Source organism: Heptranchias perlo, unplaced genomic scaffold (genome assembly GCF_035084215.1).
Source record: "Heptranchias perlo isolate sHepPer1 unplaced genomic scaffold, sHepPer1.hap1 HAP1_SCAFFOLD_1352, whole genome shotgun sequence".
Lineage (NCBI taxonomy): Eukaryota > Metazoa > Chordata > Chondrichthyes > Hexanchiformes > Hexanchidae > Heptranchias > Heptranchias perlo.
This window is the reverse complement of record NW_027138594.1, coordinates 1-26259: the sequence shown is the minus strand read 5'-3', so window position 1 is coordinate 26259 and position 26259 is coordinate 1. Positions and strand designations below refer to the sequence as shown.

The 26259-nt window shown below is 48.5% G+C and overlaps 2 protein-coding genes across 2 annotated transcripts; one reads left to right on the top strand and one right to left on the bottom strand.

Moving 5' to 3' along the window:
- Positions 1-1375: 1375 nt before the first annotated feature.
- On the top strand, positions 1376-18999 carry LOC137308643 (squalene synthase-like). Its single transcript, XM_067977246.1, has 8 exons — positions 1376-1745; positions 4893-4990; positions 5242-5425; positions 6849-6977; positions 8072-8263; positions 15382-15558; positions 17004-17156; positions 18147-18999. The coding sequence occupies exons 1-8, from the start codon at positions 1479-1481 to the stop codon at positions 18360-18362; spliced, it is 1416 nt and encodes a 471-aa protein (XP_067833347.1). The 5' UTR covers positions 1376-1478; the 3' UTR covers positions 18363-18999.
- A 563-nt stretch (positions 19000-19562) lies between these two features.
- LOC137308644 (cathepsin B-like) lies at positions 19563-25284 on the bottom strand. The gene is made up of 6 exons (XM_067977247.1): positions 25152-25284; positions 22627-22712; positions 20643-20786; positions 20387-20503; positions 20102-20230; positions 19563-20002 (listed from the first exon to the last, which is right to left on the bottom strand). Exons 1-6 carry the CDS (start codon positions 25247-25249, stop codon positions 19908-19910), a joined length of 669 nt encoding a protein of 222 aa, XP_067833348.1. The 5' UTR covers positions 25250-25284; the 3' UTR covers positions 19563-19907.
- Between the last annotated feature and the right edge of the window lie 975 nt (positions 25285-26259).

Sequence of the window (26259 nt, the reverse complement as noted above, 5' to 3'; positions counted from 1 at the left end):
CTGCACCTGTATGTTGACTTTTTGTGTTTCATGTACGAGGACACCCAGATCTCTCTGTACCGCAGCATTTTTATAATATTTCTCCATTCAAATAATATTTTGCTTTTTTATTTTTCCTCCCAAAGTCGGTGACTTCACATTTTCCCACATTTTATTCCATCTGCCAAATTTTTGCCCATTCGCTTAACCTGTCAATATCCCTTTGCAGACACTTTGTCCTCATCGCAACTTGCTTTTCCACCTATCTTTGTATCATCAGCAAATTTGGCCACAAGACACTCTGTTCCTTCATCCAAGTCATTGATATATATTGTAAATAGTTGAGGCCCCAGCACTGAGCCCTGATCCCTGCGGCACCCCACTAGTTACATGAGGGAGAAAGGACTAGAAGGATATGCCGATAGGGTTAGATGAAGTAGGGAGGGAGGAGGCTCATGGATCATAAACACCAGCGTGGGCCGAATGGCCTGTTTCTCTGCTGTACCTACTGTAAACAATTTTACAACACCAAGTTATAGTCCAACGATTTTATTTGAAATTTACAAGCTTTCGGAGGCTTCCTCCTTCCTCAGGTAATGCCAGGAACTCCTCGAAGCCTACGGATTTATAAATCACAGAACAATACATGGTGATTACAGACATTCTTTGCAACTGCCCGTTGCCAAGGCAATCACCGTGTTCAGACAGAGAGGTGTTACCTACAGAGCCCCCGAATATACATTCAACAAAAAAAACCGAGAGGCAGAAACATCCGGAAGGCAGAGAAAGCCAGCAAATGACCCGTTATATTAAAAACAGAGAGCTTTTGTTCGCTGGTGGGCGAACATTTACCTGAGGAAGGAGGAAGCCTCCGAAAGCTTGTAAATTTCAAATAAATTTGCTGGACTATAACTTGGTGTTGTAAAATTGTCAACCGCAGTCCATCACCGGCATCTCCACATCATCGTACCTACTGTAAGTTTTGTAGAGGGAACTACGGTTTATTCATAATTATTGTTTATTTTTTGCCCCAACAGGTGCGCGCCGAGTTCTCGGGGTTGAAGCTTCACTTTGCCCGATCGCCGATCGCCGAGCGCCTCACTGCCGGGGAGCAGTCGCCTTTTAGCCCGATTCCTGGGCAGAGTGTTCATTGGTGGTCACTCAGTCACATGGGCAGGGTAGCAGGCTGCTGATTGGACTATTTTCAGGCCTGGCCTGTGATTGGTGGGCTCTCTGAGCTGGGCGGGGCTGCGGCCTGTGATTGGTGGGCTCTCTGAGCTGGGCGGGGCTGCGGCCTGTGATTGGTGGGCTCTCTGAGCTGGGCGGGGCTGCGGCCTGTGATTGGTGGGCTCTCTGAGCTGGGCGGGGCTGCGGCCTGTGATTGGTGGGCTCTCTGAGCTGGGCGGGGCTGCGGCCTGTGTGGGGCGAGTCAGCGGCCTGGGTTTAAAGTTGCTGCGGAGCGAGTGCGAACTGTCCCAGCTGGGAGCTGAACTCCACACATGATCTGTGCGGCCAGGAGTGCCTGGCCCTTGGCGGTGCGGGCCATGCAGTGCGATTCTCGCCGCAGCGCTCTGCCCCAGCCTCGCACTCTCCTCTCCACCGCTTGCCCGTGTCACCGAGGGGCTGGCTGCAGGAGATACTGCTCACCCTGCCCCTCTTGCTGGGTGCGGCGGGCAGCATCGACCGGGCAATCCGTGCACCTGGCACTTGTGGATATTGATCAGGCGGCAAGCCCGAGAAAATCATTCTTCACAACGGCCTCCCTGGTACGTGAAGTCCGAGTCTGTGTCTGGCTGTCTGTCTCCTGGTTTGTAGAGTGGGAGTCTGTCTGTCTGTTTATCTGTCTGTCTCCTGGTTTGTAGAGTGGGAGTCTGTCTGTCTGTCTGTCTGTCTCCTGGTTTGTAGAGTGGGAGTCTGTCTGTCTGTTTATCTGTCTGTCTCCTGGTTTGTAGAGTGGGAGTCTGTCTGTCTGTTTATCTGTCTGTCTCCTGGTTTGTAGAGTGGGAGTCTGTCTGTCTGTCTGTTTCTCTTGGTTTGTAGAGTGAGAGTCTGTCTGTCTGTTTATCTGTCTGTCTCCTGGTTTGTAGAGTGAGAGTCTGTCTGTCTGTCTGTTTCTCTTGGTTTGTAGAGTGAGAGATTCGGCAGGTACAGCACAGGAGGAAGCCGTTGTGCCTGTGTCGGCTCTTTGAAAGAGCTATCCAACTAGTTCCATAGCCCTGCAAATTTTTCCTTTTCAATTATTTGTCCAATTCCCTTTTGAAAGTTACAGTTGAATCTGCTTCCATCGCCCTTTCAGGCAGTGCATTCCCAATCATTACAACTCACTGCCTTACAAAGAATGTTACCTCAAGTTGCCTCTGGCTCCCTCGCCAATTACCTTAAAACTGTGTCCTCTGGTTACCGACCTGTCTGCCACTGGAAACAATTTCTCCTTATTTACTCTATCAAAACATTTCATAATTTTGAACACCTCGATCAAATCTCCCCTTAACCTTCTCTGCTCTAAGGAGAACAATCCCAGCTTCTCCAGTCTCTCCACATAACTGAAGTCCCTCACCCCTGGCACCATTCTGGTAAATCGTCTCTAAGACCTTGGTATCCTTTCCTTCCACAATACTCCAGCTGGGGCCTAACCAGTGTTTTATAAAGGTTTAGCATAACCTCCTCGCTTTTGTGTCATCTGCAAACTTTGCATACATAGGTCCAGGTCATCATATAGAAAGTTCAGAGGGGAAGTGAAAAAGGAAATAAGAGGGGCAAAGAGAGAGTATGAGAATAGACTGGCGACCAACATAAAAGGGAATCCAAAAGTCTTCTACAGATGTATTAACAGTAAATGGGTTGTTAGAGGAGGGGTGGGGCCGATTAGGGACCATAAAGGAGATCTGCTCGTGGAGGCAGTGGGTATTGGCTGATGTATTAAATGAGGACTTTGCATCGGCCTTTACCACGGAAGAAGATGCTGCCAGAGTCTTGGTAAAGGAAGATATAGTTAAGATACCAGATGGGCTAAAAATTGATTAAGAAGAGGTACTAGAAAGGCTAACTGTACTTAAAATAGATAAGTCACCCGGTCCGGATGGGATGCACCCTAAGATGCTGAGGGGAGTAAGGGGGGAAATTGCGGAGGTACTGGCCATAATCTTCCAAACATCCGTAGATACGGGGGTGGTGCCAGAGGACTGGAGAATTGCAACTGTTACACCCTTGTTCTAAAAAGGGTGTAAGGATAAACCCAGCAACTACAGGCCAGTCAGTTTAACCTCAGTGGTGGGGAAACTTTTGGAAACGATAATCCAGGACAGAATTAGCAGTCACTTGGACAAGTGTGGATTGATTAGGGAAAGCTAGTATGGATTTGTTAAAGGCAAATCGTGTTTAATCGACTTGATGGAGTTTTTTGATGAGGTAGCAGAGAGGGTAGATGAGGGCAATGCGGTTGATGTCGTGTATATGGACTTTCAAAAGGTGTTTGATAAAGTGCCGTACGGTAGGCGTATCATCAAGATTGCGGCCCATGGAATAAAGGGGCAGTAGCAACATGGATACAGAATTGGCTAAATGACAGGAAACAGAGAGTAGTGGTGAATGGTTGTTTTTTGGACTGGAGGGAGGTGTACAGTGGTGTTCCCCAGGATTCGGTACAAGGATCACTGCTTTTCTTGATATATATTAATGACTTGGACTTGGGTGCACAGGGCACAATTTCAAAATTTGCAGATGACACAAAACTTGGAAGGGTATTAATCAGTGAGGAGGATAGTGATAGACTTCAAGAGGATATGGACACTCTGGTGGAATGGGCGGACCTGTGGCAGATGAAGTTTAACGCAGAAAAATGTGAGGTGATGCATTTCGGTAGGAAGAACGAGGAGAGACTATATAAACTAGAGGGCACAATTCTAAAAGGGGCACAGGAACAGAGAGATCTGGGGGTTTATGTGCATAAATCGTTGAAAGTGGCAGGGCAGGTTGAGAAAGCGGTTAAGAAAGCATATGGGATCCTGGGCTTTATAAATAGAGGCATAGAATACAAAAGCACGGAAGTCATGATGAATCTTTATAAAACACTGGTTCGGCCACAACTGGAGTATTGTGTCCAGTTCTGGGCAGCGCAGTTTAGGAAAGATGTAAAGGCCTTAGAGAGGGTGCAGAAGAGATTTACTAGAATGATTCCAGGGATGAGGGACTTAAATTACGTGGATAGACTGGAGAAGCTGGGATTGTTCTCCTTGCAACCGAGACGGTCGCGAGGAGATTTGATCGAGGTATTCAAAATCATGAAGGGTCCAAACAGAGTGGATAGAGAGAAACTGCTCCCATTGGCGAAAGGGTCAAGAACCAGAGGGCATAGGTTTAAGATTATTGGCGAAAGAACCAAAGGTGATATGAGGATAAACTTTTTTACACCGAGTGGTTGGGATCTGGAATGCACTGCCCGAGGGGGTGGTGGAGGTAGATTCAATCATGGCCTTCAGAAGGGAACTGGATAAGTACTTGAAAGGAAAAGAATTTGCAGGGCTACAAGGATAGGGCGGTGGAGTGGGACTAGCTGGATTGCTCTTGCATAGAGCCGGCACGGACTCGATGGGCCGAATGGCCTCCTTCCGTGTTGTAACCTTCTATGATTAATATATATAAAAAAGAGCAGTGACCCCTGGGGAATACTACAATCTGTGTCTGTGCCTTCTGGTTTGTAGAATGTGTCTCTGTCTCCTGGTTGTTCTTCTGGCCTAGTGTAGGGAGTGACTCCAGTTACTGTGTCTTGGTTTGTAGAGTGAGAGTCTCACAGTAGGTACAGCACAGGAGGAGGCCATTTGGCCCATTGTGCCGAGTGACACACTTGAGTCCAGTCGTGTGTGTGTGGCCAAGTGTGGGGATTGATGCTGATGTGTGTGTCTGTTTTATTACAGGTCTCGATGAGTGAGACTTTGAGAACGTGTTACGTTTACCTCAACCAGACGAGCCGCAGCTTCGCTGCTGTCATCCAGGCATTGGATGGTGACCTACGGTGAGAGTGCTAGTAAGGTGGAGGGTCGGGGGGCGGCGGTGGGTCAGGGGGTGGGGAGGGGGGCGGAGGGTCGGGCACGGGAGGGGGGTGGGTAGGGGGGGATGGTTGGGGAGGGGTGGGCGGGTTGGGGAGGGGTGGGCGGGGAGGGGAGGGGAGGGGTGTGTCCGCCCGGGGTTGAGGGGGGCGCAGGAGGCCGGGTCAGGGGGAGTGGGGGGCCAGCCCGGTTTACTCATGCTGTGCTATCCCTGCAGGCAGGCGGTTTGCATCTTCTATCTGGTGCTGCGGGCTCTCGACACAGTGGAAGATGATATGTCCATCCCGCTGGAGGTGAAGATCCCAATGTTGCAGAACTTCCACACCTACCTGTACCAGCCTGAGTGGAGGTACAGCCAGAGTCAGGAGAAGGATCGACAGGTGTTGCAGGATTTCCCATCGGTACGCTTCCCTGTTTGAGGTGTGGAGGAAGGTGCAGGCTGCACATCCCTTCCACCTTGTTCCTCCTATGTTACACCTCTAATCTTCAAATGATCATTGTCCCCAACTTCTCTTCTCTCCTGCAGGCGGTGACTCTCACTGGGGTACGGGTTCCACAGACACTGACTCTCACTGGGGTACGGGTTCCACAGACACTGACTCTCACTGGGGTACGGGTTCCACACACACCGACTCTCACTGGGGTACGGGTTCCACAGACACCGACTCTCACTGGGGTACGGGTTCCACAGACACTGACTCTCACTGGGGTACGGGTTCCACAGACACTGACTCTCACTGGGGTACGGGTTCCGCAGACACTGACTCTCACTGGGGTACGGGTTCCACAGACACCGACTCTCACTGGGGTACGGGTTCCACAGACACCGACTCTCACTGGGGTACGGGTTCCACAGACACTGACTCTCACTGGGGTACGGGTTCCACAGACACCGACTCTCACTGGGGTACGGGTTCCACAGACACTGACTCTCACTGGGGTACGGGTCCCACACACACCGACTCTCACTGGGGTACGGGTTCCACAGACACCGACTCTCACTGGGGTACGGGTTCCACAGACACTGACTCTCACTGGGGTACGGGTCCCACAGACACCGACTCTCACTGGGGTACGGGTTCCACACACACCGACTCTCACTGGGGTACGGGTTCCACAGACACCGACTCTCACTGGGGTACGGGTTCCACACACACTGACTCTCGCTGGGGTACGGGTTCCACAGACACTGACTCTCACTGGGGTACGGGTCCCACAGACACCGACTCTCACTGGGGTACGGGTTCCACACACACCGACTCTCACTGGGGTACGGGTTCCACAGACACCGACTCTCACTGGGGTACGGGTTCCACAGACACTGACTCTCACTGGGGTACGGGTCCCACACACACCGACTCTCACTGGGGTACGGGTCCCACACACACTGACTCTCACTGGGGTACGGGTCCCACACACACCGACTCTCACTGGGGTACGGGTTCCACACACACCGACTCTCACTGGGGTACGGGTCCCACAGACACCGACTCTCACTGGGGTACGGGTCCCACACACACTGACTCTCACTGGGGTACGGGTCCCACACACACCGACTCTCACTGGGGTACGGGTTCCACACACACCGACTCTCACTGGGGTACGGGTTCCACAGGCACTGACTCTCACTGGGGTAAGGGTCCCACAGGCACCGACTCTCACTGGGGTTCGGGTCCCACAGGCACTGCCTCTCACTGTGGTACAGGCCCAAATGGAGTCTGGGCCTAGCCCCACACTGTACAGGGGAATCTCTGCCCATGTTTTAACTTTCTGTCCCATGGCCTATTTGTGTTTGAGGTTTCTGACTCTCGCTCTCTGATGCAGATTTCCCAGGAATTCCGCTCCCTGGCCAAGGTTTACCAGGATGTGATTGCAAATATCTGCCACAAGATGGGAGTGGGAATGGCTGAATTCTTGGAGAAAAAGGTTGGATCCATCAAAGAATGGGACACGGTAAGAAAACACACTGGGGATAATTGTGTGGGGGGAGGGGGAAGGGTGTCTGGGGGTGGGGAGGGGAGGGGAGTGTATGTCTGTGGGGGGTGGTGTCTGGAGCAGGTGTATACTCTGCGCCGCCCTGTCAGTGGGGCTGTGGTTAAGTTTCCCTGGTGATGAGCTTTCCTCTTGTGCCCAACCCTTACTGTTCACCCGAACAGGTCTGTTACCTCGCAGTGAGCCATGTGAGCAGGGATAGTTCTGGTGAGTTCCCAGTTATACTGCACGCTGTGCTAGGTGTGTGTCTGTGACTTGTTACTTCTGCCTGCACCTTGTAGGGGTGAGTTCAGTGATGGTAGCAGAGTTCTGGGAACAGGGCAGGTGGCTGCAGTGAACTGGTAGTGTCGGGACACTGCGTCCCATGCTGGATGGGAGGGCGGTGATTGACACTATTCAGTGCTGGATGGGAGGGCGGTGATGGGTGCTGTGTTTGACACTATATTCAGTGCTGGATGGGAGGGTGGTGATGGGTGCTGTGTTTGACACTATATTCAGTGCTGGATGGGAGGGTGGTGATGGGTGCTGTGTTTGACACTATATTCAGTGCTGGATGGGAGGGTGGTGATGGGTGCTGTGTTTGACACTATATTCAGTGCTGGATGGGAGGGTGGTGATGGGTGCTGTGATTGACACTATATTCAGTGCTGGATGGGAGGGTGGTGATGGGTGCTGTGTTTGACACTATATTCAGTGCTGGATGGGAGGGCGGTGATTGACACTGTATTCAGTGCTGGATGGGAGGGTGGTGATGGGTGCTGTGATTGACACTATATTCAGTGCTGGATGGGAGGGTGGTGATGGGTGCTGTGATTGACACTATATTCAGTGCTGGATGGGAGGGTGGTGATGGGTGCTGTGATTGACACTATATTCAGTGCTGGATGGGAGGGCGGTGATGGGTGCTGTGTTTGACACTATATTCAGTGCTGGATGGGAGGGCGGTGATTGACACTGTATTCAGTGCTGGATGGGTCGGTGGTGACGAGTGCTGTGATTGACTCGATATTCCCATGACCTCTCACTGATGTCCCTTTTCACACCTTTGCTTTCAGTACTGTCACTATGTGGCGGGTCTGGTGGGGATCGGCTTGTCCCGTTTGTTCTCGGCCTCTGACCTGGAGGATCCGGTTGTCGGGCAGGACACGGAGCTGGCCAACTCCATGGGCCTCTTCCTGCAGAAAACCAACATTATTCGGGATTACCTGGAGGACCAGCAGGAGGGTCGGGAGTTCTGGCCACAAGAGGTGAGTCTGGCATCTGTAGGCAGTACCCGTTACTGGGAGGAGCAATGGTACAGGCACGGACTGCACAGTGCCAGAACATCAATCAGTCCCTTGCACCCCTGAACCCCAAAACATCAATCAGTCCAGTGTACCGTAGAACATCAAATCAGTCCAGTGTACCCCTGAACCCATGGCGTCAAGCAACCCAGTACACTGACCTCAAAATGTAAATCAGTTCCATGTACCCCGAACCCCAAAACATAAACCAGTTCAGCGTACCCGAACCCCAAAATATCAATTAGTTCAGTGTACCCCATATCCCCAAAATGTAAATCTGTCCAGTGTACCCCATAACCCCAAAATATAATTCTGTGCGGTGTACCCCATAACCCTAAAACGTAATAGTATCATAGTATGTTACAGCACAAAAGGAGGCCATTTGGCCTGTCGTGCCTGTGCCAGCTCTTTGAAAGAGCTATCCAATTAGTCCCACTCCCCTGTTCATTCCCTATAGCCCTGTAAATTTTTTCCCTTCAAGTATTTATCCAATTCCCTTTTGAAAGTTACTTTTGAATCTGCTTCCACCGCCCTTTCAGGCAGTGAATTCCAGATCATCACAACTCGCTGTGTTTAAAAAAAAAAGTTTCCACGTCACCTCTGGTTCTTCTGCCAATCATCTTAAATCTGTGTCCTCTGGTTACCGACCTTTCTGCCACTGGAAACAGAATAAATAAGGAGAAACTATCAAAACCCTTAATGATTTTGAATACCACTATCTCCCCTTAACCTTCTCTGCTCTAAGGAGAACAATCCCAGCTTCTCCAGTCTCTCCACATAACTGAAGTCCCTCATAGAGTCATAGAGAGTCATAGAGTCATACAGCACGGATAGAGGCCCTTCGGCCCATCGTGTCCGCGCCGGCCATCAGCCCTGTCTACTCTAATCCCATATTCCAGCATTTGGTCCGTAGCCTTGTATGCTATGGCATTTCAAGTGCTCATCCAAATGCTTCTTGAATGTTGTGAGGGTTCCTGCCTCCACAACCCTTTCAGGCAGTGAGTTCCAGACTCCAACCACCCTCTGGGTGAAAAAGTTCTTTCTCAAATCCCCTCTAAACCTCCCGCCTTTTACCTTGAATCTATGTCCCCTTGTTATAGAACCCTCAACGAAGGGAAAAAGCTCCTTAGTATCCATCCTATCTGTGCCCCTCATAATTTTGTACACCTCAATCATGTCCCCCCTCAGCCTCCTCTGCTCCAAGGAAAACAAACCCAATCTTCCCAGTCTCTCTTCATAGCTGAAGCGCTCCAGCCCTGGTAACATCCTGGTGAATCTCCTCTGCACCCTCTCCAAAGCGATCACATCCTTCCTGTAGTGTGGCGACCAGAACTGCACACAGTACTCCACCTGTGGCCTAACCAGTGTTTTATACAGCTCCATCATAACCTCCTTGCCCTTATATTCTGTGCCTCGGCTAATAAAGGCAAGTATCCCATATGCCTTCTTTACCACCTTATCTACCTGTTCCGCTGCCTTCAGGGATCTGTGAACTTGCACACCAAGATCCCTCTGACCCTCTGTCTTGCCTAGGGTCCTCCCATTCATTGTGTATTCCCTTGCCTTGTTAGTCCTTCCAAAGTGCATCACCTCGCACTTTTCCAGGTTAAATTCCATTTGCCACTGTTCCGCCCATCTGACCAACCCATCTATATCGTCCTGCAGACTGAGGCTATCCTCCTCACTATTTACCACCCTACCAATCTTTGTATCATCAGCGAACTTACTGATCATACCTTTTACATTCATATCCAAGTCATTAATGTAGACCACAAACAGCAGGGGACCCAGCACCGATCCCTGTGGTACCCCACTGGCCACAGGCTTCCAGTCACAAAAACAACCTTCGACCATCACCCTCTGCCTTCTGCCACTAAGCCAGTTTTGTATCCAAAGTGCCAAGGCACCCTGGATTCCATGGGCTCGTACCTTCTTGACCAGTCTCCTGTGGGAGACTTTATCGAAGGCCTTACTGAAATCCATGTATACCACATCCACTGCGTTACCCTCATCCACACGCCTAGTCACCCCCTCAAAAAATTCAATCAAATTAGTCAGACATGATCTTCCCTTGACAAAGCCATGTTGACTATCCCTGATTAATCCTTGCTTCTCCAAGTGGAGACTAATTTTGTCCTTCAGAATTTTTTCCAATAATTTTCCTACCACTGATGTTAGGCTCACTGGCCTGTAGTTCCCCGGTTTTTCCCTACTCCCCTTCTTGAATAATGGTACTACATTAGCGGTTCTCCAGTCCTCTGGCACATCCCCTGTGGCCAGAGAGGTTCTGAATATATGTGTCAGAGCCCCCGCAATCTCCTCCTTTGCCTCACACAGTAGCCTGGGATACATTTCGTCCGGGCCTGGGGATTTATCCATTTTTAGGCCTGCTAAAACCGCCAATACCTCCTCCCGCTCGATGTTAATATGTTCGAGTATATCACAGTCCCCCTGCCGTATTTCTATGTCTACATCATCCTTCTCCATAGTGAAAACAGATGCAAAAAATTCATTTAGAACCCCTCCTACATCTGCCGGCTCCACACACAGATTGCCATTTTTGTCCCTAATGGGCCCTATTTTTTCCCTAGTCATCCTCTTACCCTTAATATACTTATAAAACATCTTAGGATTTTCCTTTATTTTGCTCGCCAGTGTTATTTCATGGCCCCTCCTTGATCTCCTAATTTCTTTTTTAAGTATCCCCCTGCACTTTTTGTACTCCTCTAGCCCTCCTTTTTTTCCTAATCCATTCTCGTAGATCCCCTGACATCCAAGGTTCCCTGGAGTTCTTGGAACCACCCTTGACCTTTACGGGAACATGTTGCCATTGTATGGTCTCAATCTCCCTTCTGAAAGACTCCCATTGCTCCGATGCGGATTTTCCTACAAGCAGCTGATCCCAGTCCATTTTGGCCAGATCCTGCCTTATCCTATTAAAATCGGCCTTCCCCCAATTTAGAACCTTTATTTCCGGCCCCTCCCTGTCCTTTTCCATGACCACCTTAAATCTCACCGAATTATGGTCACTGTCACCAAAGTGCTCACCTACTAGCACTTCTTCCACTGGTACCATTCTAGTAAATCTCCTTTGCACCCTCTCCAAGGCCTTGACATCCTTCCTAAAGTGTGGTGCCCAGAATTGAACACAATACTCCAGCTGAGGCCTAACCAGTGATTTATAAAGGTTTAGCATAACTTCCTTGCTTTTGAACTCTATGCCTTTATTAATGCGTAGGATTCTTTATGCTTTTTTAACAGCCTTCTCAACTTGTCCTGCAAAGATTTGTGTACATACGCTCCCAGGTCTCTCTGTTCCCGCACCCCCTTAAAAATTGTACCATTTATTTTATATTGCCCCTCCTCAGTCTTCCTACCAAAATGCATCACTTCACACTTCTCTGCAGTAAATTCCATCTGCCATGTGTCTGCCCATTTCACCAGTCTGTTGATGTCCTCCTGAAGTCTGTTACTATCTTCCTCATTGTTTACTACATTTCCGAGTTTTGTGTCATCTGCAAACTTTGAATTTATACCCAAGTCCAGGTCATCAATATATATCAAAAAGAGCAGTGGTCCTAATACTGACCCCTGGGGAACACCACTGTAAACTTCCCTCCAGTCTGAAAAACAACCGTTCACCACTATTTTCTGCTTTCTGTCCCTTAGCCAATTTTGATTCCACGCTGCCACTGTCCCTTTAATCCCATAGGCTTTAATTTTGCAAACAAGTCTATTATGTGGTACTTTACCAATTGCCTTTTGAAAGTCCATATACACAATATCAACCACATTATTCTCATCGACCCTCTCTGTTACTTCAACAAAGAACTCGATCAAGTTAGTCAAACATGGTTTTCCTTTAACAAATCCGTACTAACTTTCATTTATTAGCCCATACTTTTCGAAGTGCCAATTAATTTTGTCCCGGATTATTGTCTGTGAAGGTTTCCCCACCACCCACGTTGGGCTGACTGGCCTGTAGTTGCCGGGTTTCTCCTTCCTCCCTTTTTTGAACTGGGGTGTAACATTTGCAATCCTCCATATAATATTTATAATATAAAAGGGAATCCAAAAGTCTTCTACAGGCATGTAAACGGACAGTAAGAGGAGGGGTGGAACCGATTAGGGACCAAAAAGGAGATCTACTCATGGAGGCAGAGGGCATGGCCGAGGTACTAAATGAGGACTTTGCATCTGTCTTTACCAAGGAAGAAGATGCTGCCAGAATCTCAGTAAAGGAAGGTGTAGTTGAGATACTGGATGAGCTAAAAATTGATAGAGGTACTAGAAAGGCTGGCTGTACTTAAAGTAGATAAGTCACCCGGTCCGGATGGGATGCATCCAGGTTGCTGAGGGAAGTAAGGGTGGAAATTGCGGAGGTACTGGCCATAATCTTCCAAACATTCGATGATACGAGGATGGTGCCAGAGGACTGGAGAATTGCAAATGTTACACCCTTGTTCAAAAAAGGGTGTAAGGATAAACCCAGCAACTACAGGCCAGTCAGTTTAACCTCGGTGGTGGGGAAACTTGTGGAAACGATAATCCAGGACAGAATTAACAGCCACTTGGACAAGTGTGGATTGATTAGGGAAAGCCAGCACGGATTTGTTAAAGGCAAATCGTGTTTAACTAACTTGATAGAGTTTTTTGATGAGGTAACAGAGAGGGTAGATGAGAGACAATATAAACTAAAGGTTTACAGGAACAGAGATCTAGGGGTATGTGTATACTAATTGTTGAAGGTGGCAGGGCAGATTGAGAAAGCGGTTAAAAAGGCATACGGGATCCTGGGCTTTATACATAGAGGCATAGAGTACAAAAGCAAGGATGATGAACCTTTATAAAAGACTGTTGGGTCTCAGCTGGAGTATTGTGTCCAGTTCTGGGCTCCACAATTTAGGAAAGATGTGAAGGCCTTAGAGAGGGTGCAGAAGAGATTTCCTGGAATGATTCCAGGGATGAGGGACTTTAGTTACATGGATAGACTGGAGAAGCTGGGGTTGTTCTCCTTGAAACAGAGAAGGTTGCGAGGAGATTTGATAGAGGTATTCAAAATCATGAAGGGTCTAGACAGAGTAGATAGAGAGAAACTGTTCCTGTTGGCAGAAGGGTTGAGAACCAGAGGACATAGATTTAAGGTGATTGGCAAAAGAACCAAAGGTTACAGGAGGAAAAACATTTTAACAGCAAGTGGTTAGTATCTGGAATGCACTGCCCAAGGGGGTGGTGGAGGCAGATTCAATCATGGCCTTCAAAAGGGAACTGGATAAGTACTTGAAAGGAAAAGAATTTGCAGGGCTACAGGGATAGGGCGGGGGAGTGGGACTAGCTGGATTGCTCTTGCATAGAGCCAGCACGGACTCAATGGGCCGAATGGCCACCTTCTGTGCTGTAACCTTTCTATGATTCTACAAAGGGACATTGATAGATTAAGTGAGTGGGCAAAACTGTGGTAGATGGATTGCAATGCAGGTAAATGTGAGGTCATCCATTTTGGACCAAAAAAGGACAGATTCAAGTATTTTTTTTAAATAGTGAAAAGCTCAGAACAGGGGAGGTCCAAAGAGATTTAGGGGTCCATGTACACAGATCACTGAAATGTAGTGGTCAGGTACAAAAAATAATCAGAAAGTCTAATGGAATGTTAGCCTTTATATCTAGAGGGCTAGAATATAAAGGGGAGGAAGTTTAGCTACAGCTGCACATCTGGAGTACTGGGTACAGTTCTGGGCACTGCACCTTAGAAAGGATCTATTGGCCTTGGAAGGAGTGCAGCGCAGATTCACCAGGACTCCAAGGGTTAGATTATGAGGCGAGATTACATAAACTAGGCTTGTATTCCCTGGAATGTAGAGAGTTAAGGGGCGATTTGATTGAGGTTTTTAGGATTTCAAAAGGAATTGATAGGGTAGATAGAGAGAAACCTTTTCCGTTGGTGGGGGAGCCTAAGGCAAGGGAACATAACCTTAAAATCAGAGCCAGGCCATTCAGGAGAGAAGTTAGGAAGCACTTCTTCACACAAAGGGTGGTAGAAGTATGGAACTCGCCCACAAAAAGCGGCAGATGCTAGCTCAATTAATTTTAAATCTGAGACCGATAAATTTTTGCTAGCCAAGGGTATGAAACTATGGAGTTAGGATACCGATCAGTCATGATCTTGTTGAATGACGGAATAGGCTCGAGGGCCTGTTCCTATGTAAATCAGTGTAGTGTACCCCTGAACCCCAAAACAGCAATCTGTCCAATGTAACCTCAAACCCCCAAACATATATCAGTCCAATGTACCCCATAACTCCAAAATGTAAATCTGTCCAGAGTATCCGTCCTACACAGCTGCCTTTAGTTGTGGGGGTGCAGGCGATGCCTCTCTTGTCCCTCCTCCACCCCCCCCCAACAAACTGGAATTTTAATTAGGCTGGAAATCTGGTTCCCCCCCCCCTCTAAATTCTGGTCCCCTGCAACTACTCTGCCCAACTCCCACCTTCCCAACTCAGTGCAATTTCAGATCAACAGAATTTTACAGCATGGTTGGTGGACATTCGGCCCATCACCCCATGCCCTCGCCCCTCAATCCCATTCCCCTGCCCTTTCCCCACACCCCATATCTTTTTTAAATATTTCCCCCCATCCCTTTTTAAAAGCTCTTCTGGATCCTGCTTCCCCCACTATTCAGTCATTCCATGTCCCAACGACCCTCTGTATGAATAATTCCCCTAACCTCTCCCTTTGGTCTTTTGGTGATAAACTTATTTCTCCAGTTATTGACTCACTGACCAGTGGAAATAAACTTTTTTTGACTTACCCTATCATAATTTTGAACCCATCGATCAGATCTTCCCTGAACCTTCTCTCTTCTAATTAGAAGAGCCCCAGTCACTCCTCATAACTATAGCCTCTCATCTCTGGGATCATCTAGGCAAGTCTCTCCTGAAATAGGGTATCCTCCACAATGTGACTCGATATTCTAACTGTGGCCTGGCTGTAGGGTTGGTCAGACCCTTAACAGTCAATATCCTTATGTTTGAGCACAGTGTCTCTGCTCACAGCTCCCTGTTTGATGTCCTTGTGTGTTTCAGGTGTGGAGTAAGTACGCAGAGAAACTATCAGATTTCACCAAGCCCCCGAATATTCAGGCAGCGCTACAGTGCATGAATGAGCTGATAACCAATGCCCTGCAGCATGTCCCAGACGTCATCAAGTATTTGTCTCGACTCCACAACCAGAGTGTCTTCAACTTCTGTGCAATTCCACAGGTAGGGGCTCACCAATCAGATACAGACTGTGGGTTTGGAGGGGTGGTGGATCTCCCTGACCCTCCGTCCCTGTGTGTGTGTGTGTGTGTGTGTGTGTGTGTGTTCTGGATCTCCCTGACCCTCCGTCCCTGTGTGTGTGTGTGTGTGTGTGTGTTCTGGATCTCCCTGACCTTGTGTGTGTGTGTGTGTTCTGGATCTCCCTGACCCTCTGTCCCCGTGTCCGTCCCTGTGTGTGTGTGTGTGTTCTGGATCTCCCTGACCCTGTGTGTGTGTGTTCTGGATCTCCCTGACCCTGTGTGTGTGTGTTCTGGATCTCCCTGACCCTGTGTGTGTGTGTTCTGGATCTCCCTGACCCTGTGTGTGTGTGTGTGTTCTGGATCTCCCTGACCCTCTGTCCCCGTGTCCGTCCCTGTGTGTGTGTGTGTGTGTTCTGGATCTCCCTGACCCTGTGTGTGTGTGTTCTGGATCTCCCTGACCCTGTGTGTGTGTGTTCTGGATCTCCCTGACCCTCCGTCCCTGTGTGTGTGTGTGTGTGTTCTGGATCTCCCTGACCCTGTGTGTGTGTGTGTGTGTTCTGGATCTCCCTGACCCTCTGTCCCCGTGTCCATCCCTGTGTGTGTGTGTGTTCTGGATGTCTCTGACCCTCCGTCCCTGTGTGTGTGTGTGTGTGTGTGTTCTGGATCTCCCTGACCGTGTGTGTGTGTGTTCTGGATCTCCTGACTCTCTGTCCCTGTGTGTGTGTGTTCTGGATCTCCTGACTCTCTGTCCCTGTGTGTGTGTGTTCTGGATCTCCTGACTCTCTGTCCCTGTGTGTGTGTGTTCTGGATCTCCTGACTCTCTGTCCCTGTGTGTGTGTGTTCTGGATCTCCTGACTCTCTGTCCCTGTGTGTGTGTGTTCTGGATCTCCTGACTCTCTGTCCCTGTGTGTGTGTGTTCTGGATCTCCTGACTCTCTGTCCCTGTGTGTGTGTGTTCTGGATCTCCTGACTCTCTGTCCCTGTGTGTGTGTGTTCTGGATCTCCTGACTCTCTGTCCCTGTGTGTGTGTGTTCTGGATCTCCTGACTCTGTCCCTGTGTGTGTGTGTTCTGGATCTCCTGACTCTGTCCCGGTGTGTGTGTGTTCTGGATCTCCTGACTCTCTGTCCCTCTGTGTGTGTGTGTGTGTGTTCTGGATCTCCTGGCTCTCTGTCCCTGTGTGTGTGTGTTCTGGATCTCCTGACTCTCTGTCCCTGTGTGTGTGTGTGTGTGTGTGTGTGTGTTCTGGATCTCCTGGCTCTCTGTCCCTGTGTGTGTGTGTTCTGGATCTCCTGGCTCTCTGTCCCTGTGTGTGTGTGTTCTGGATCTCCTGACTCTCTGTCCCTGTGTGTGTGTGTTCTGGATCTCCTGGCTCTCTGTCCCTGTGTGTGTGTGTTCTGGATCTTCTGACTCTCTGTCCCTGTGCTCCAGGTGATGGCTATTGCCACGTTAGCTGCCTGTTACAACAACCCCCAGGTTTTCCGCGGTGTTGTGAAGATCCGGAAGGGACAGGCTGTCACACTAATGCTGGAGGCGACTAATATGGAGGCTGTGAAAGGGATGATACGGCAGTACTCGCATGTGGTGAGAATCTCACTAAATACACCCGGGAACAGGCACAGGGAGAATCTCACTAAATACACCCGGGAACAGGCACAGGGAGAATGAGAGGCAGTATAAAGTAGATGGTACAAATATAAAGGGGGTGCAGGAACAGAGAGACCTGTGGATGTATGTACATAAATCTTTGAAGGTGGCAAGACAAGTTGAGAAGACTGTTCTTAAAAAAAAAAAGCATATGGGATCCTGGGCTATATTAATAGAGGCATTGAATACAAAAACAAGGAGATTATGCCAAACCTTTATAAACTGGTTAGGCCTCAGCTGGAGTATTGTGCTCAATTCTGGGCACCACACTTTGTCAAGGCCTTTAGAGAGGGTGCAGAGGAGATTTAATAGAATGATTCCAGGATGAGGAACTTCAGTTATGTGGAGAAACTGGGGTGGTTGTTCTTAGAGCAGAAAAGGTTAAGGGGAGATTTGAAAGAGGTGTTCAAAATCATGAACGGTTTTGATAGAGTAAATAAGGAGAAACTGTTTCCAGTGGCAGGAAGGTTGGCACCCAGAGGACACAGATTTAAGGTGATTGGCAAAAGAACCAAAGGCGCCATGAGGACAGTTTTTTTTATGCAGTGAGTTACGATCTGTAAAGCACTGCCTGAAAGGGCGGTGGAAGCAGGTTCAATAGTAACTTTTAAAAGGGAATTGGATAAATAGTTGAAAAGGAAAAATTTACAGGGCTATGGGACTAATTGGATAGCTCTTTCAAAGAGCCGGCACAGGCACGATGGGCCAAATGGCCTCCTGTGCTGTATCATTCTAATCCCCGTCCTGTTCTCCATCTGTTCAGTCTTTATATCTGTCTCATTCTCACTCCCATTAAACCAGAGTTCCCCCCCCCTCCAATTACACAGCGTGTAACACACTCTGGTCCCAGAGCCCCCCCCCCATTACACAGTGTGTTACAGACCCTGGTTCATGGAAATTACCTGCCCGACACTCTTTATTTCACAGATCGGACAGAAGGTTGCGGGTGCAGGGAGTTCTGGAGCCAGAACGCGGCAGATTGTGGTGCAGGTGGAGGCGCTGAGCCAGCCTGACAGGGAGCTGTTGTCTCGCAGCCACCTCTCTCCCATCTATCTGTCTTTGGCCATGGTCCTGGCCGCAGTCAGTTGGCAGTACTGGCAAACGCTGACTCTGAGCTCGGAGGAGTATGTGCATGGACAGTGAACAACCCAACTGTGTTTCTACCTTCTACTGATTGTCTGTCTAATTGTACATGGGGAAGGGGGAGCAGGAGAGCTTCGGGACTCCAGCTGGCACACGCTGCAGTAGGAGACTGAGCGAGGAGTCCGACCTGGGGACCAGGTCTTCCATAAAGGGCTTCGTAACCAGATGGCAAGCTGACAAACTCCACCGCCCCACCAGAACTGGGGATCACATTCAGCCCAGAGACAGGAGAAGGGTCAAGGGCTCCTGTGCCTGTGGCTTTAACACTTCTGTTTGAATGAGTTTACAGTCTCTATCTTCCTTCTGCGGGACAAGAGACTAAACTGGAACTAATTCAGCACTAGACTGGCCATCGTAGTGACGGGATGCCTGGTGTGGGTAATGGAAAATAGGTTAAAGCACATTGGGACATTGTAGAGGGAGCTTTACTCTGTATCTAACCCGTGCTGTACCTGCCCCTGGGAATGTTTGATGGGACAGTGTAGAGGGAGCTTTACTCTGTATCTAACCCCTGCTGTACCTGCCCTGGGAGTGTTTGATGAGTCAGTGGAACTTTGTTTAGCCTGATCACACATTAACTTGCTGATCCATCCTCAGGTTGTGTTTGGTGATAATTCAGTAAATGATTTGACCTGTTTGTGTCTGTGTCTCAGGAACTATCCTTTCTCTACCTGATAAGCTCAGTGCTGCTGGTGTCTTGTCCTCCACGGCCCAACCCCTGACTATTTAATTGAGCTGTTTAAAATGATAGTTGTAATGGGGTGTTCGTGACAAGGGGTCAACTGTTTAAAATAGTCACTGATTTTTACCAATGAGCATCTACAGTGGGACAGAGTAACTTGGGCTGCACCTGCCCTAAGAGGGAACAGAAACACATCTCCAAACAGCAGAAGAGGGGAGACAGGAACTGAAACGGTAACGTCCAAACCAGCCCCTGCTGTACCGAGCACCCTCTGACAGCCAGCAGGTACTATTATTTCCCCACAAATCACTCAGCTTCCTGAAAATTTTTAATTTTTTTCTTTAGTAACTGAACATCCCAAACTCAAGTGAGGGTTTAGGGTTAAACCCTAAGTGAATAGCTGTGTATGTATGCAGTGGACTTAATATCCCAGGATGCATATGTACTGTTCAGCACTCCGTACTGCTGGTATTTACTACTCCAATTATTTTTCAAAATTATTTGAAGCAAAGCTAGAGGACATTTCAAAAGCTTTATTCGGGTTAAGTTTATATCCAATTTTTTTTTTTAAAGTGTTAGTATGCTTTCTGACGTATATAGATGAGAGCGAGGGGGAGTGACTGGCATACAGTCACAGCCCAGAGCCAGTTATTGTGCATTACAGAAGCTCATTAAAACCAGAATGATTGTATGTGATTAAAAATAGTACAGATTCTGTGTTTAACTGGCCCAACCCTCGAGGAGGGACAAGGTCCAATCAGCTCTTTGGTTAATCGCACTCATGCAGTCAGTGTCAAGCTCTTGATTTAAGACACACTTGGTTTTGGGAACTCAGGATAATCCTCGGGCGCTCAGACCCCTCACTAGTGGTTGGTGTGACTATCACGGCGTGGCGTTCCTGCCACGATCTCCCTCTCAATGCCGCACTCGTCGCTGCCCCGCAGGATCTTAAAGAAACCTGGAAGCAAAAAGAACCAATGAGACAGAGGAAGAAAGGCTCTGCATCCAATCAAGAGATTGACACCTCATGTCACAGCTCTGCCTCACCCCCACTCACCATTATCCCCCCAGTCTGTGTTCCAGGAGTTGGCGACCAGCCAGTAGGGAATTCCATTCTCCTCGCCCCAGCCTAAAATCTTGATGGCGTGACCACCTATCAACTCCCCGGCTTCATGTTGGTAAACACCTGGAGACCAAAATTAACAGTCAGTCGTGGCACGGGGACGGGGACCGTCAGCTCACTCAGAACTGGTGCTGTGCACTGAAGTTCTGCCAACAACATTTGCCCCTTGGGGATTGGTCTTTGCTCTTTAGCAGCGAGTATTGAGAGGCAGAGACCGACCTGCCTTGTAGTGGAGGAAGTCGGTGTAGACCACGAGTGCAGCCTCCACTGGCCCGTTTTTGTAGATTTCCATCATAATCTCAGTTATGTCCGAACCAACACTGTACGAAGTTAGACCTAATGGGGAGAGAGTAGAGGGTCAGAGTCAGCCTCATTACCCCAGTGTCCCAGCATCAGGGCAGCACCCTGAGAATGTTCTGATAGTTCGTGTCAGATGCCCTGCTGTATCGGACAGTTCTATCCCAGCTCTACTTACCGTAATGTTTGTCCTTCTTGTAGTTTGGAGAGTAACCGGCCTCACATCGCTTGGAGCAAATGGGAGTCCCAATCTCCCCACTGCATTCCGGCCGAGAGCCATTAACATGGTGTTCACATGGGGGAATGGAGTATGGACGGCAACCTGGGCAGGGGGGGGGGGGGGGGGGGAGAGAAAAAGAGAGAGAGTCAAAACAAGAACAACAATGATAACTGTTGGATTCTAAGGCTTGGCCGGTCTGGAATCCCATGGATGTGGAAAGGAGTCAATCACCTCTCCCTGGCCAATTCAAGAGCCCATACCAATAATGGGACTCAAGGCGGATAAATCCCCTGGACCTGATGGCTTACATCCAAGGGTCGAGGGAAGTGGCAGTATGGATTGTGGATGCTTTGGTAATAATTTTCCAAAATTCTCTGGACTTGGCAACGGTCCCGGCAGATTGGAAAACTGCTAATGTAACACCCTTATTTAAAAAGGGTAGTAGGCAGAAGGCTGGAAATTATAGACCAGTTAGCCTAACATCTGTGGTGGGTAAAATTTTGGAGTCTATTATTAGGGAGACAGTAACGGAACATTTAGATAAACATAATTTAATAGGACAAAGTCAGCATGGCTTTATGAAGGGGAAGTCATGTCTGACAAATTTGCTTGAGTTCTTTGAGGACATAACGTACAGGGTGGATAAAGGGGAACCAGTGGATGTAGTGTATTTAGACTTCCAGAAGGCATTCGACAAGGTGCCACATAAAAGATTATTGCTCAAGATAAAGAATCACTGGATTGGGGGTAATATTCTGGCATGGGTGGAGGATTGGTTATCTAACAGGAAGCAGAGAGTTGGGATAAATGGTTCATTCTCGGACTGGCAACCAGTAACCAGTGGTGTTCCACAGGGGTCGGTGCTGGGTCCCCAACTCTTTACAATCTATATTAACGATTTGGAGGAGGGGACCGAGTGTAACATATCAAAATTTGCAGATGATATAAAGATGGGAGGGAAAGTAGAGGGTGAGGAGGACATAAAAAACCTACAAGGGGATATAGACAGGCTGGGTGAGTGGGTGGAGATTTGGCAGATGCAATACAATATTGGAAAATGTGAGGTTATGCACTTTGGCAGGAAAAATCAGAGAGCAAGTTATTATCTTAATGGCGAGAAACTGGAAAGTACTGCAGTACAAAGGGATCTGGGGGTCCGAGTGCAAGAAAATCAAAAAGTTAGTATGCAGGTGCAGCAGGTGATCAAGAAGGCCAACGGAATGTTGGCTTTTATTGCTAGGGAGATAGAATATAAAAACAGGGAGGTATTGCTGCAGTTATATAAGGTATTGGTGAGACCGCACCTGGAATACTGCATACAGTTTTGGTGTCCATACTTAAGAAAAGACATACTTGCCCTCGAGGCAGTACAAAGAAGGTTCACTCGGTTAATCCCGGGGATGAGGGGGCGGACATATGAGGAGAGGTTGAGTAGATTGGGACTCTACTCATTGGAGTTCAGAAAAATGAGAGGCGATCTTATTGAAACATATAAGATTGTGAAGGGGCTTGATCGGGTGGATGCGGTAAGGATGTTCCCAAGGATGGGTGAAACTAGAACTAGGGGGCATAATCTTAGAATAAGGGGCTGCTCTTTCAAAACTGAGATGAGGAGAAACTTCTTCACTCAGAGGGTAGTAGGTCTGTGGAATTTGCTGCCCCAGGAAGCTGTGGAAGCTACATCATTAGATAAATTTAAAACAGAAATAGACAGTTTCCTAGAAGTAAAGGGAATTAGGGGTTACGGGGAGCAGGCAGGAAATTGGACATGAAGCTGAGTTCGGATCGGTCAAGGCCCTGTGGTGGCGGAGAGGGCCCAGGGGCTGAGTGGCCGGGTCCTGCTCCTATTTCTTATGTTCTTATCTCCCAGGGTAGCCCTTGCACCACTGCACTGGTGTTTAAAGGGGCACTGACCCCAAAACACACCCACCCCCCCACTGACCTATGTTTGACTGGTACAGCCCTCCTGACACCAGGCCGATCTCGGTCCAGAATTCCCAGGCCCCGGACGGGTAGCCACCATTACAGCTATGGAGAAGTGAAACAAATTTTAACAACTTTTATTTATATAGTGCTTCACAGGAGAGATTATCAAACAAAATTTGACAATAGATGCATATAAGGAGATATTAGGACAGGTGACCATAGGATTGGTCAAAGAGGTAGGTTTTAAGTAGGAGAGGTAGAGAGGCGGAGAGGTTTAGGGAGAATCATAAAAAATTTATGGCGCAGAAGGAGGCCATTCAGCCCATTGTGTCTACGGCGGCTGAGAAACGAGCCACGCAGCCTAATCCCACGTTCCCTGCAGGTCACGGCTCTTCAGGTGCACATCCAGGTATTTTTAAAAATGAGTTGAGGGTTTCTGCCTCTCCCACCCTCTCCGACAGTGAGTTCCAGACCCCCACCACCCTCTGGGTGAAATTTTTTTTTCTTAATTTCTGCTCTGATCCTTCTACCAATCACTTTAAATCTATGCCCCCTGGTTATTGACCTCTCCACTAAGGGAAATAGGTCCTCCCTATCCACTCTATCTAGGCCCCTCATAATTTTATACACCTCAATCAAATCACCCCTCAGCCTCTTCTGTTCCAAGGAAACAACCCCAGCCTATCCAATCTTTCCTCATAGCTAAAATTCTCCAGTCCTGGCAACAACTTTGTAAATCTCCTCTGCACCCTCTCTGGTGCAATTGCATCCTTCCTGTAATGTGACCAGAACTGTGCGCAGTACTCAAGCTGTGGCCTAACTAGTGTTTTATACAGTTCCAGCATAACATCCCTGCTTTTATATTCTGTGCCTCGGCTAATAAAGGAAAGTATCCCGTATGCCTTCTTAACCACCCTTATCTACCTGTCCTGCTACCTTCAGGGATCTGTGGACATGCACTCCAAGGTCCCCTTGTTCCTCTACACCTCTCAGTATCCTCCCATTTATTGTGTATTCCCTTGCCTTGTCCCAAATGCATTACCTCACTTCTCTGGATTGAATTCCATTTGCCACTTTTTCTGCCCATCTCTGCCCAGTCCATTGATATCTTCCTGCAGTCTACAGCTTTCCTCCTCACTATCAACCGCACGGCCTTTCTTTGTGTCATCCACAAATTTCTTAATCATGCTTCCTACGTTTAAGTCCAAATCGTTAATGTATACCGCAAAAAGCAAAGGACCAAGTACAGAGCCCTGCGGCACCCCACTGGAAACAGCCTTCCAGTGGCAAAAACACCCGTCGACCATTACCCTTTGCTTCCTGCCACTGAGCCAATTTTGGATCCAATTTGCCACATTCCCTTGGATCCCATGGGGCCTTTGCTTTTTTGACCAATCTGCCATGTGGGACCTTGTCAAAAGCCTTGCTAAAATCCACGTAGACTACATCAATTGCACTACCCTCATCGATCCTCCTTGTCACCTCCTCAGGTACCTGAGGAAGGAGGAAGCCTCCGAAAGCTTGTGAATTTAAAATAAAGTTGTTGGACTATAACTTGGTGTTGTAAAATTGTTTACTAAAAGTAGTGACACAGGTTAATAAGGTCGTAAAAAAAGGTAAACCAAGCACTGGTGTTTATTTCAAGAGGAATAGAATTGAAAAGCAGAGAAGTTATGTTAAACTTGTATAGAACCTTGGTTAGACCACACTCGGAGTATTGTGCACAGTTCTGGTCTTCATATTATAAAAAGGATATAGAGGCATTGGAGAAGGTGCAAAAAAGATTTACAAAGATGTCCCCTCAGTTCTGGTATCTCCTTATCAGGAAAGGCTGAACAGGCTGGGACTCTTTTCTCGAGAAAAGAGAAGGCTGAGGGGTGACCTGATAGAGATCTTTAAGATAATGAAAGGGTTTGATAGGGTAGATGTAGAGAAAATGTTTCCACTTGTGGGGGGTGTCCAAAACTAGAGGTCATAAATATAAAACAGCCACTAATAAATCCAAAAGGGAATTCAGGAGAAACTTCTTTACCCAAAGAGTGGTAAAAATGTGGAAATTGCTACCAAAAGGAGTAGTTGAGGCGAATAGTATAGTTGCATTTAAGGGGAAGCTGGAAAAACACATGAGGGAGAAAGGAATCAAAGGGCATACTGATAGGGTTCGATGAAGTAGGGAGGGAGGAGGCTCGTGTAGAGCAAAACGCTGGCATAGACCACTTGGGCCGAATGGCCTGTTTCTGTGCTGTAGTTTTGATATAACTCGATGCTGTACCTGCCCCGGGAGTGTTTGATGGAACAATGTAGAGGCAGCTTTACTCTGTATCGAACCTGTGCTGTACCTGATGTATGAATAAACTGTAACCATCAGAAGCCTGTTCCCAATCCCAGACCTGTTGTTACAATTTCTAGTCACATCATTGGCTAAAAAGATAGTTATTCCCACAATGGCCAGCAATCCCTATACTCTCTGCAGTGACCCTCCATCTGCCTTCTCTTACTCTCACACAACCACCATTACTTTCATCGTACAGAAGCACTTACCCATTCCCACATTCCAGTCCACAGCAGCTCAGCAGGTCCTCGGCCGAGATCTCCACGTTGACTTGGCCTTTGGAATGGATACAGATCCGGTCGGACATCGCCTCCACTGCACCGAAGGCTGGGGAGAAGAACGAGCATCCAGTCACCAACCCAACCGGGGCCGGGGCCGGGCCGGGCCCAACTGGAGCCAGGGCCAAAACTCACCAAACTCAACCCAATTCAATCTAACCGAGACTGCGACCCCCTCACTCCATCAACACCAATATAACCCACCCCAGGGTCCCTTCAGTGTCACTCATGCTGCCCCTCAGGAGATATTCTCATAGGAAGACAAACCTGACTAATACTCCACGCTGTGTGAACCTTCCCCGTCACTAATCAGCTATGGAGAGCTTCATGGTAATGTTCCTGTCTGCTGCCCAGGGAAGACGACTGGTGACCTACGGGGCAGCTGGGATTGAGAAGGACCATCTACATAAAGGGTGAGGGTGCAGCTGGTGTCTGCATAACCCCTTCCTTACCCAGCACGATCCACACGAACCCTGGTCACGGATCTCTTTGATGGTTGGACATTCTGGCCACTTGCTCTCTCGAGTCAAAGCTTCTCGGTAGGTTCTTGGCGGTGACACTCCAAGATCTGTCACAGGAGAAAGGATCAATCAGGAACACCTGACCTTCCACAGTGTGCCCCCCCACGCACATGGACCTGGTGCCAGGCGCCTCCCGCAGACACAGAGGGGGCAATTTTAACCCCCCAGCACGGGCAGGGGTGGCTAAAATTTCAAAAATGGGAAACCCGACCACTTCCGGTTAGAATGGAGACGGGTGACTAACATAGCAACAGGAGGAGGCCATTCAGCCCCTCCAACCTGTTCCGTCATTCAACGAGATCATGGCTGATCTGAACCATATCCTGCTCTCCGAAGGCTGGTCCATCATTTGAATATGTTAATGAGACTGCGTGTCAGTTCCCTCATGCTTCAGGAAACATGGCAGCTGAAGGGAGGCCAGAACGGCTGGATCCTGCGGGTCAGTGCCTTTCCAGCACTGCTTGTGGGCCAGGAGTGCTCCCCCCAGCCCCTCAAGCAAACAAGTCATGCACCCCCCA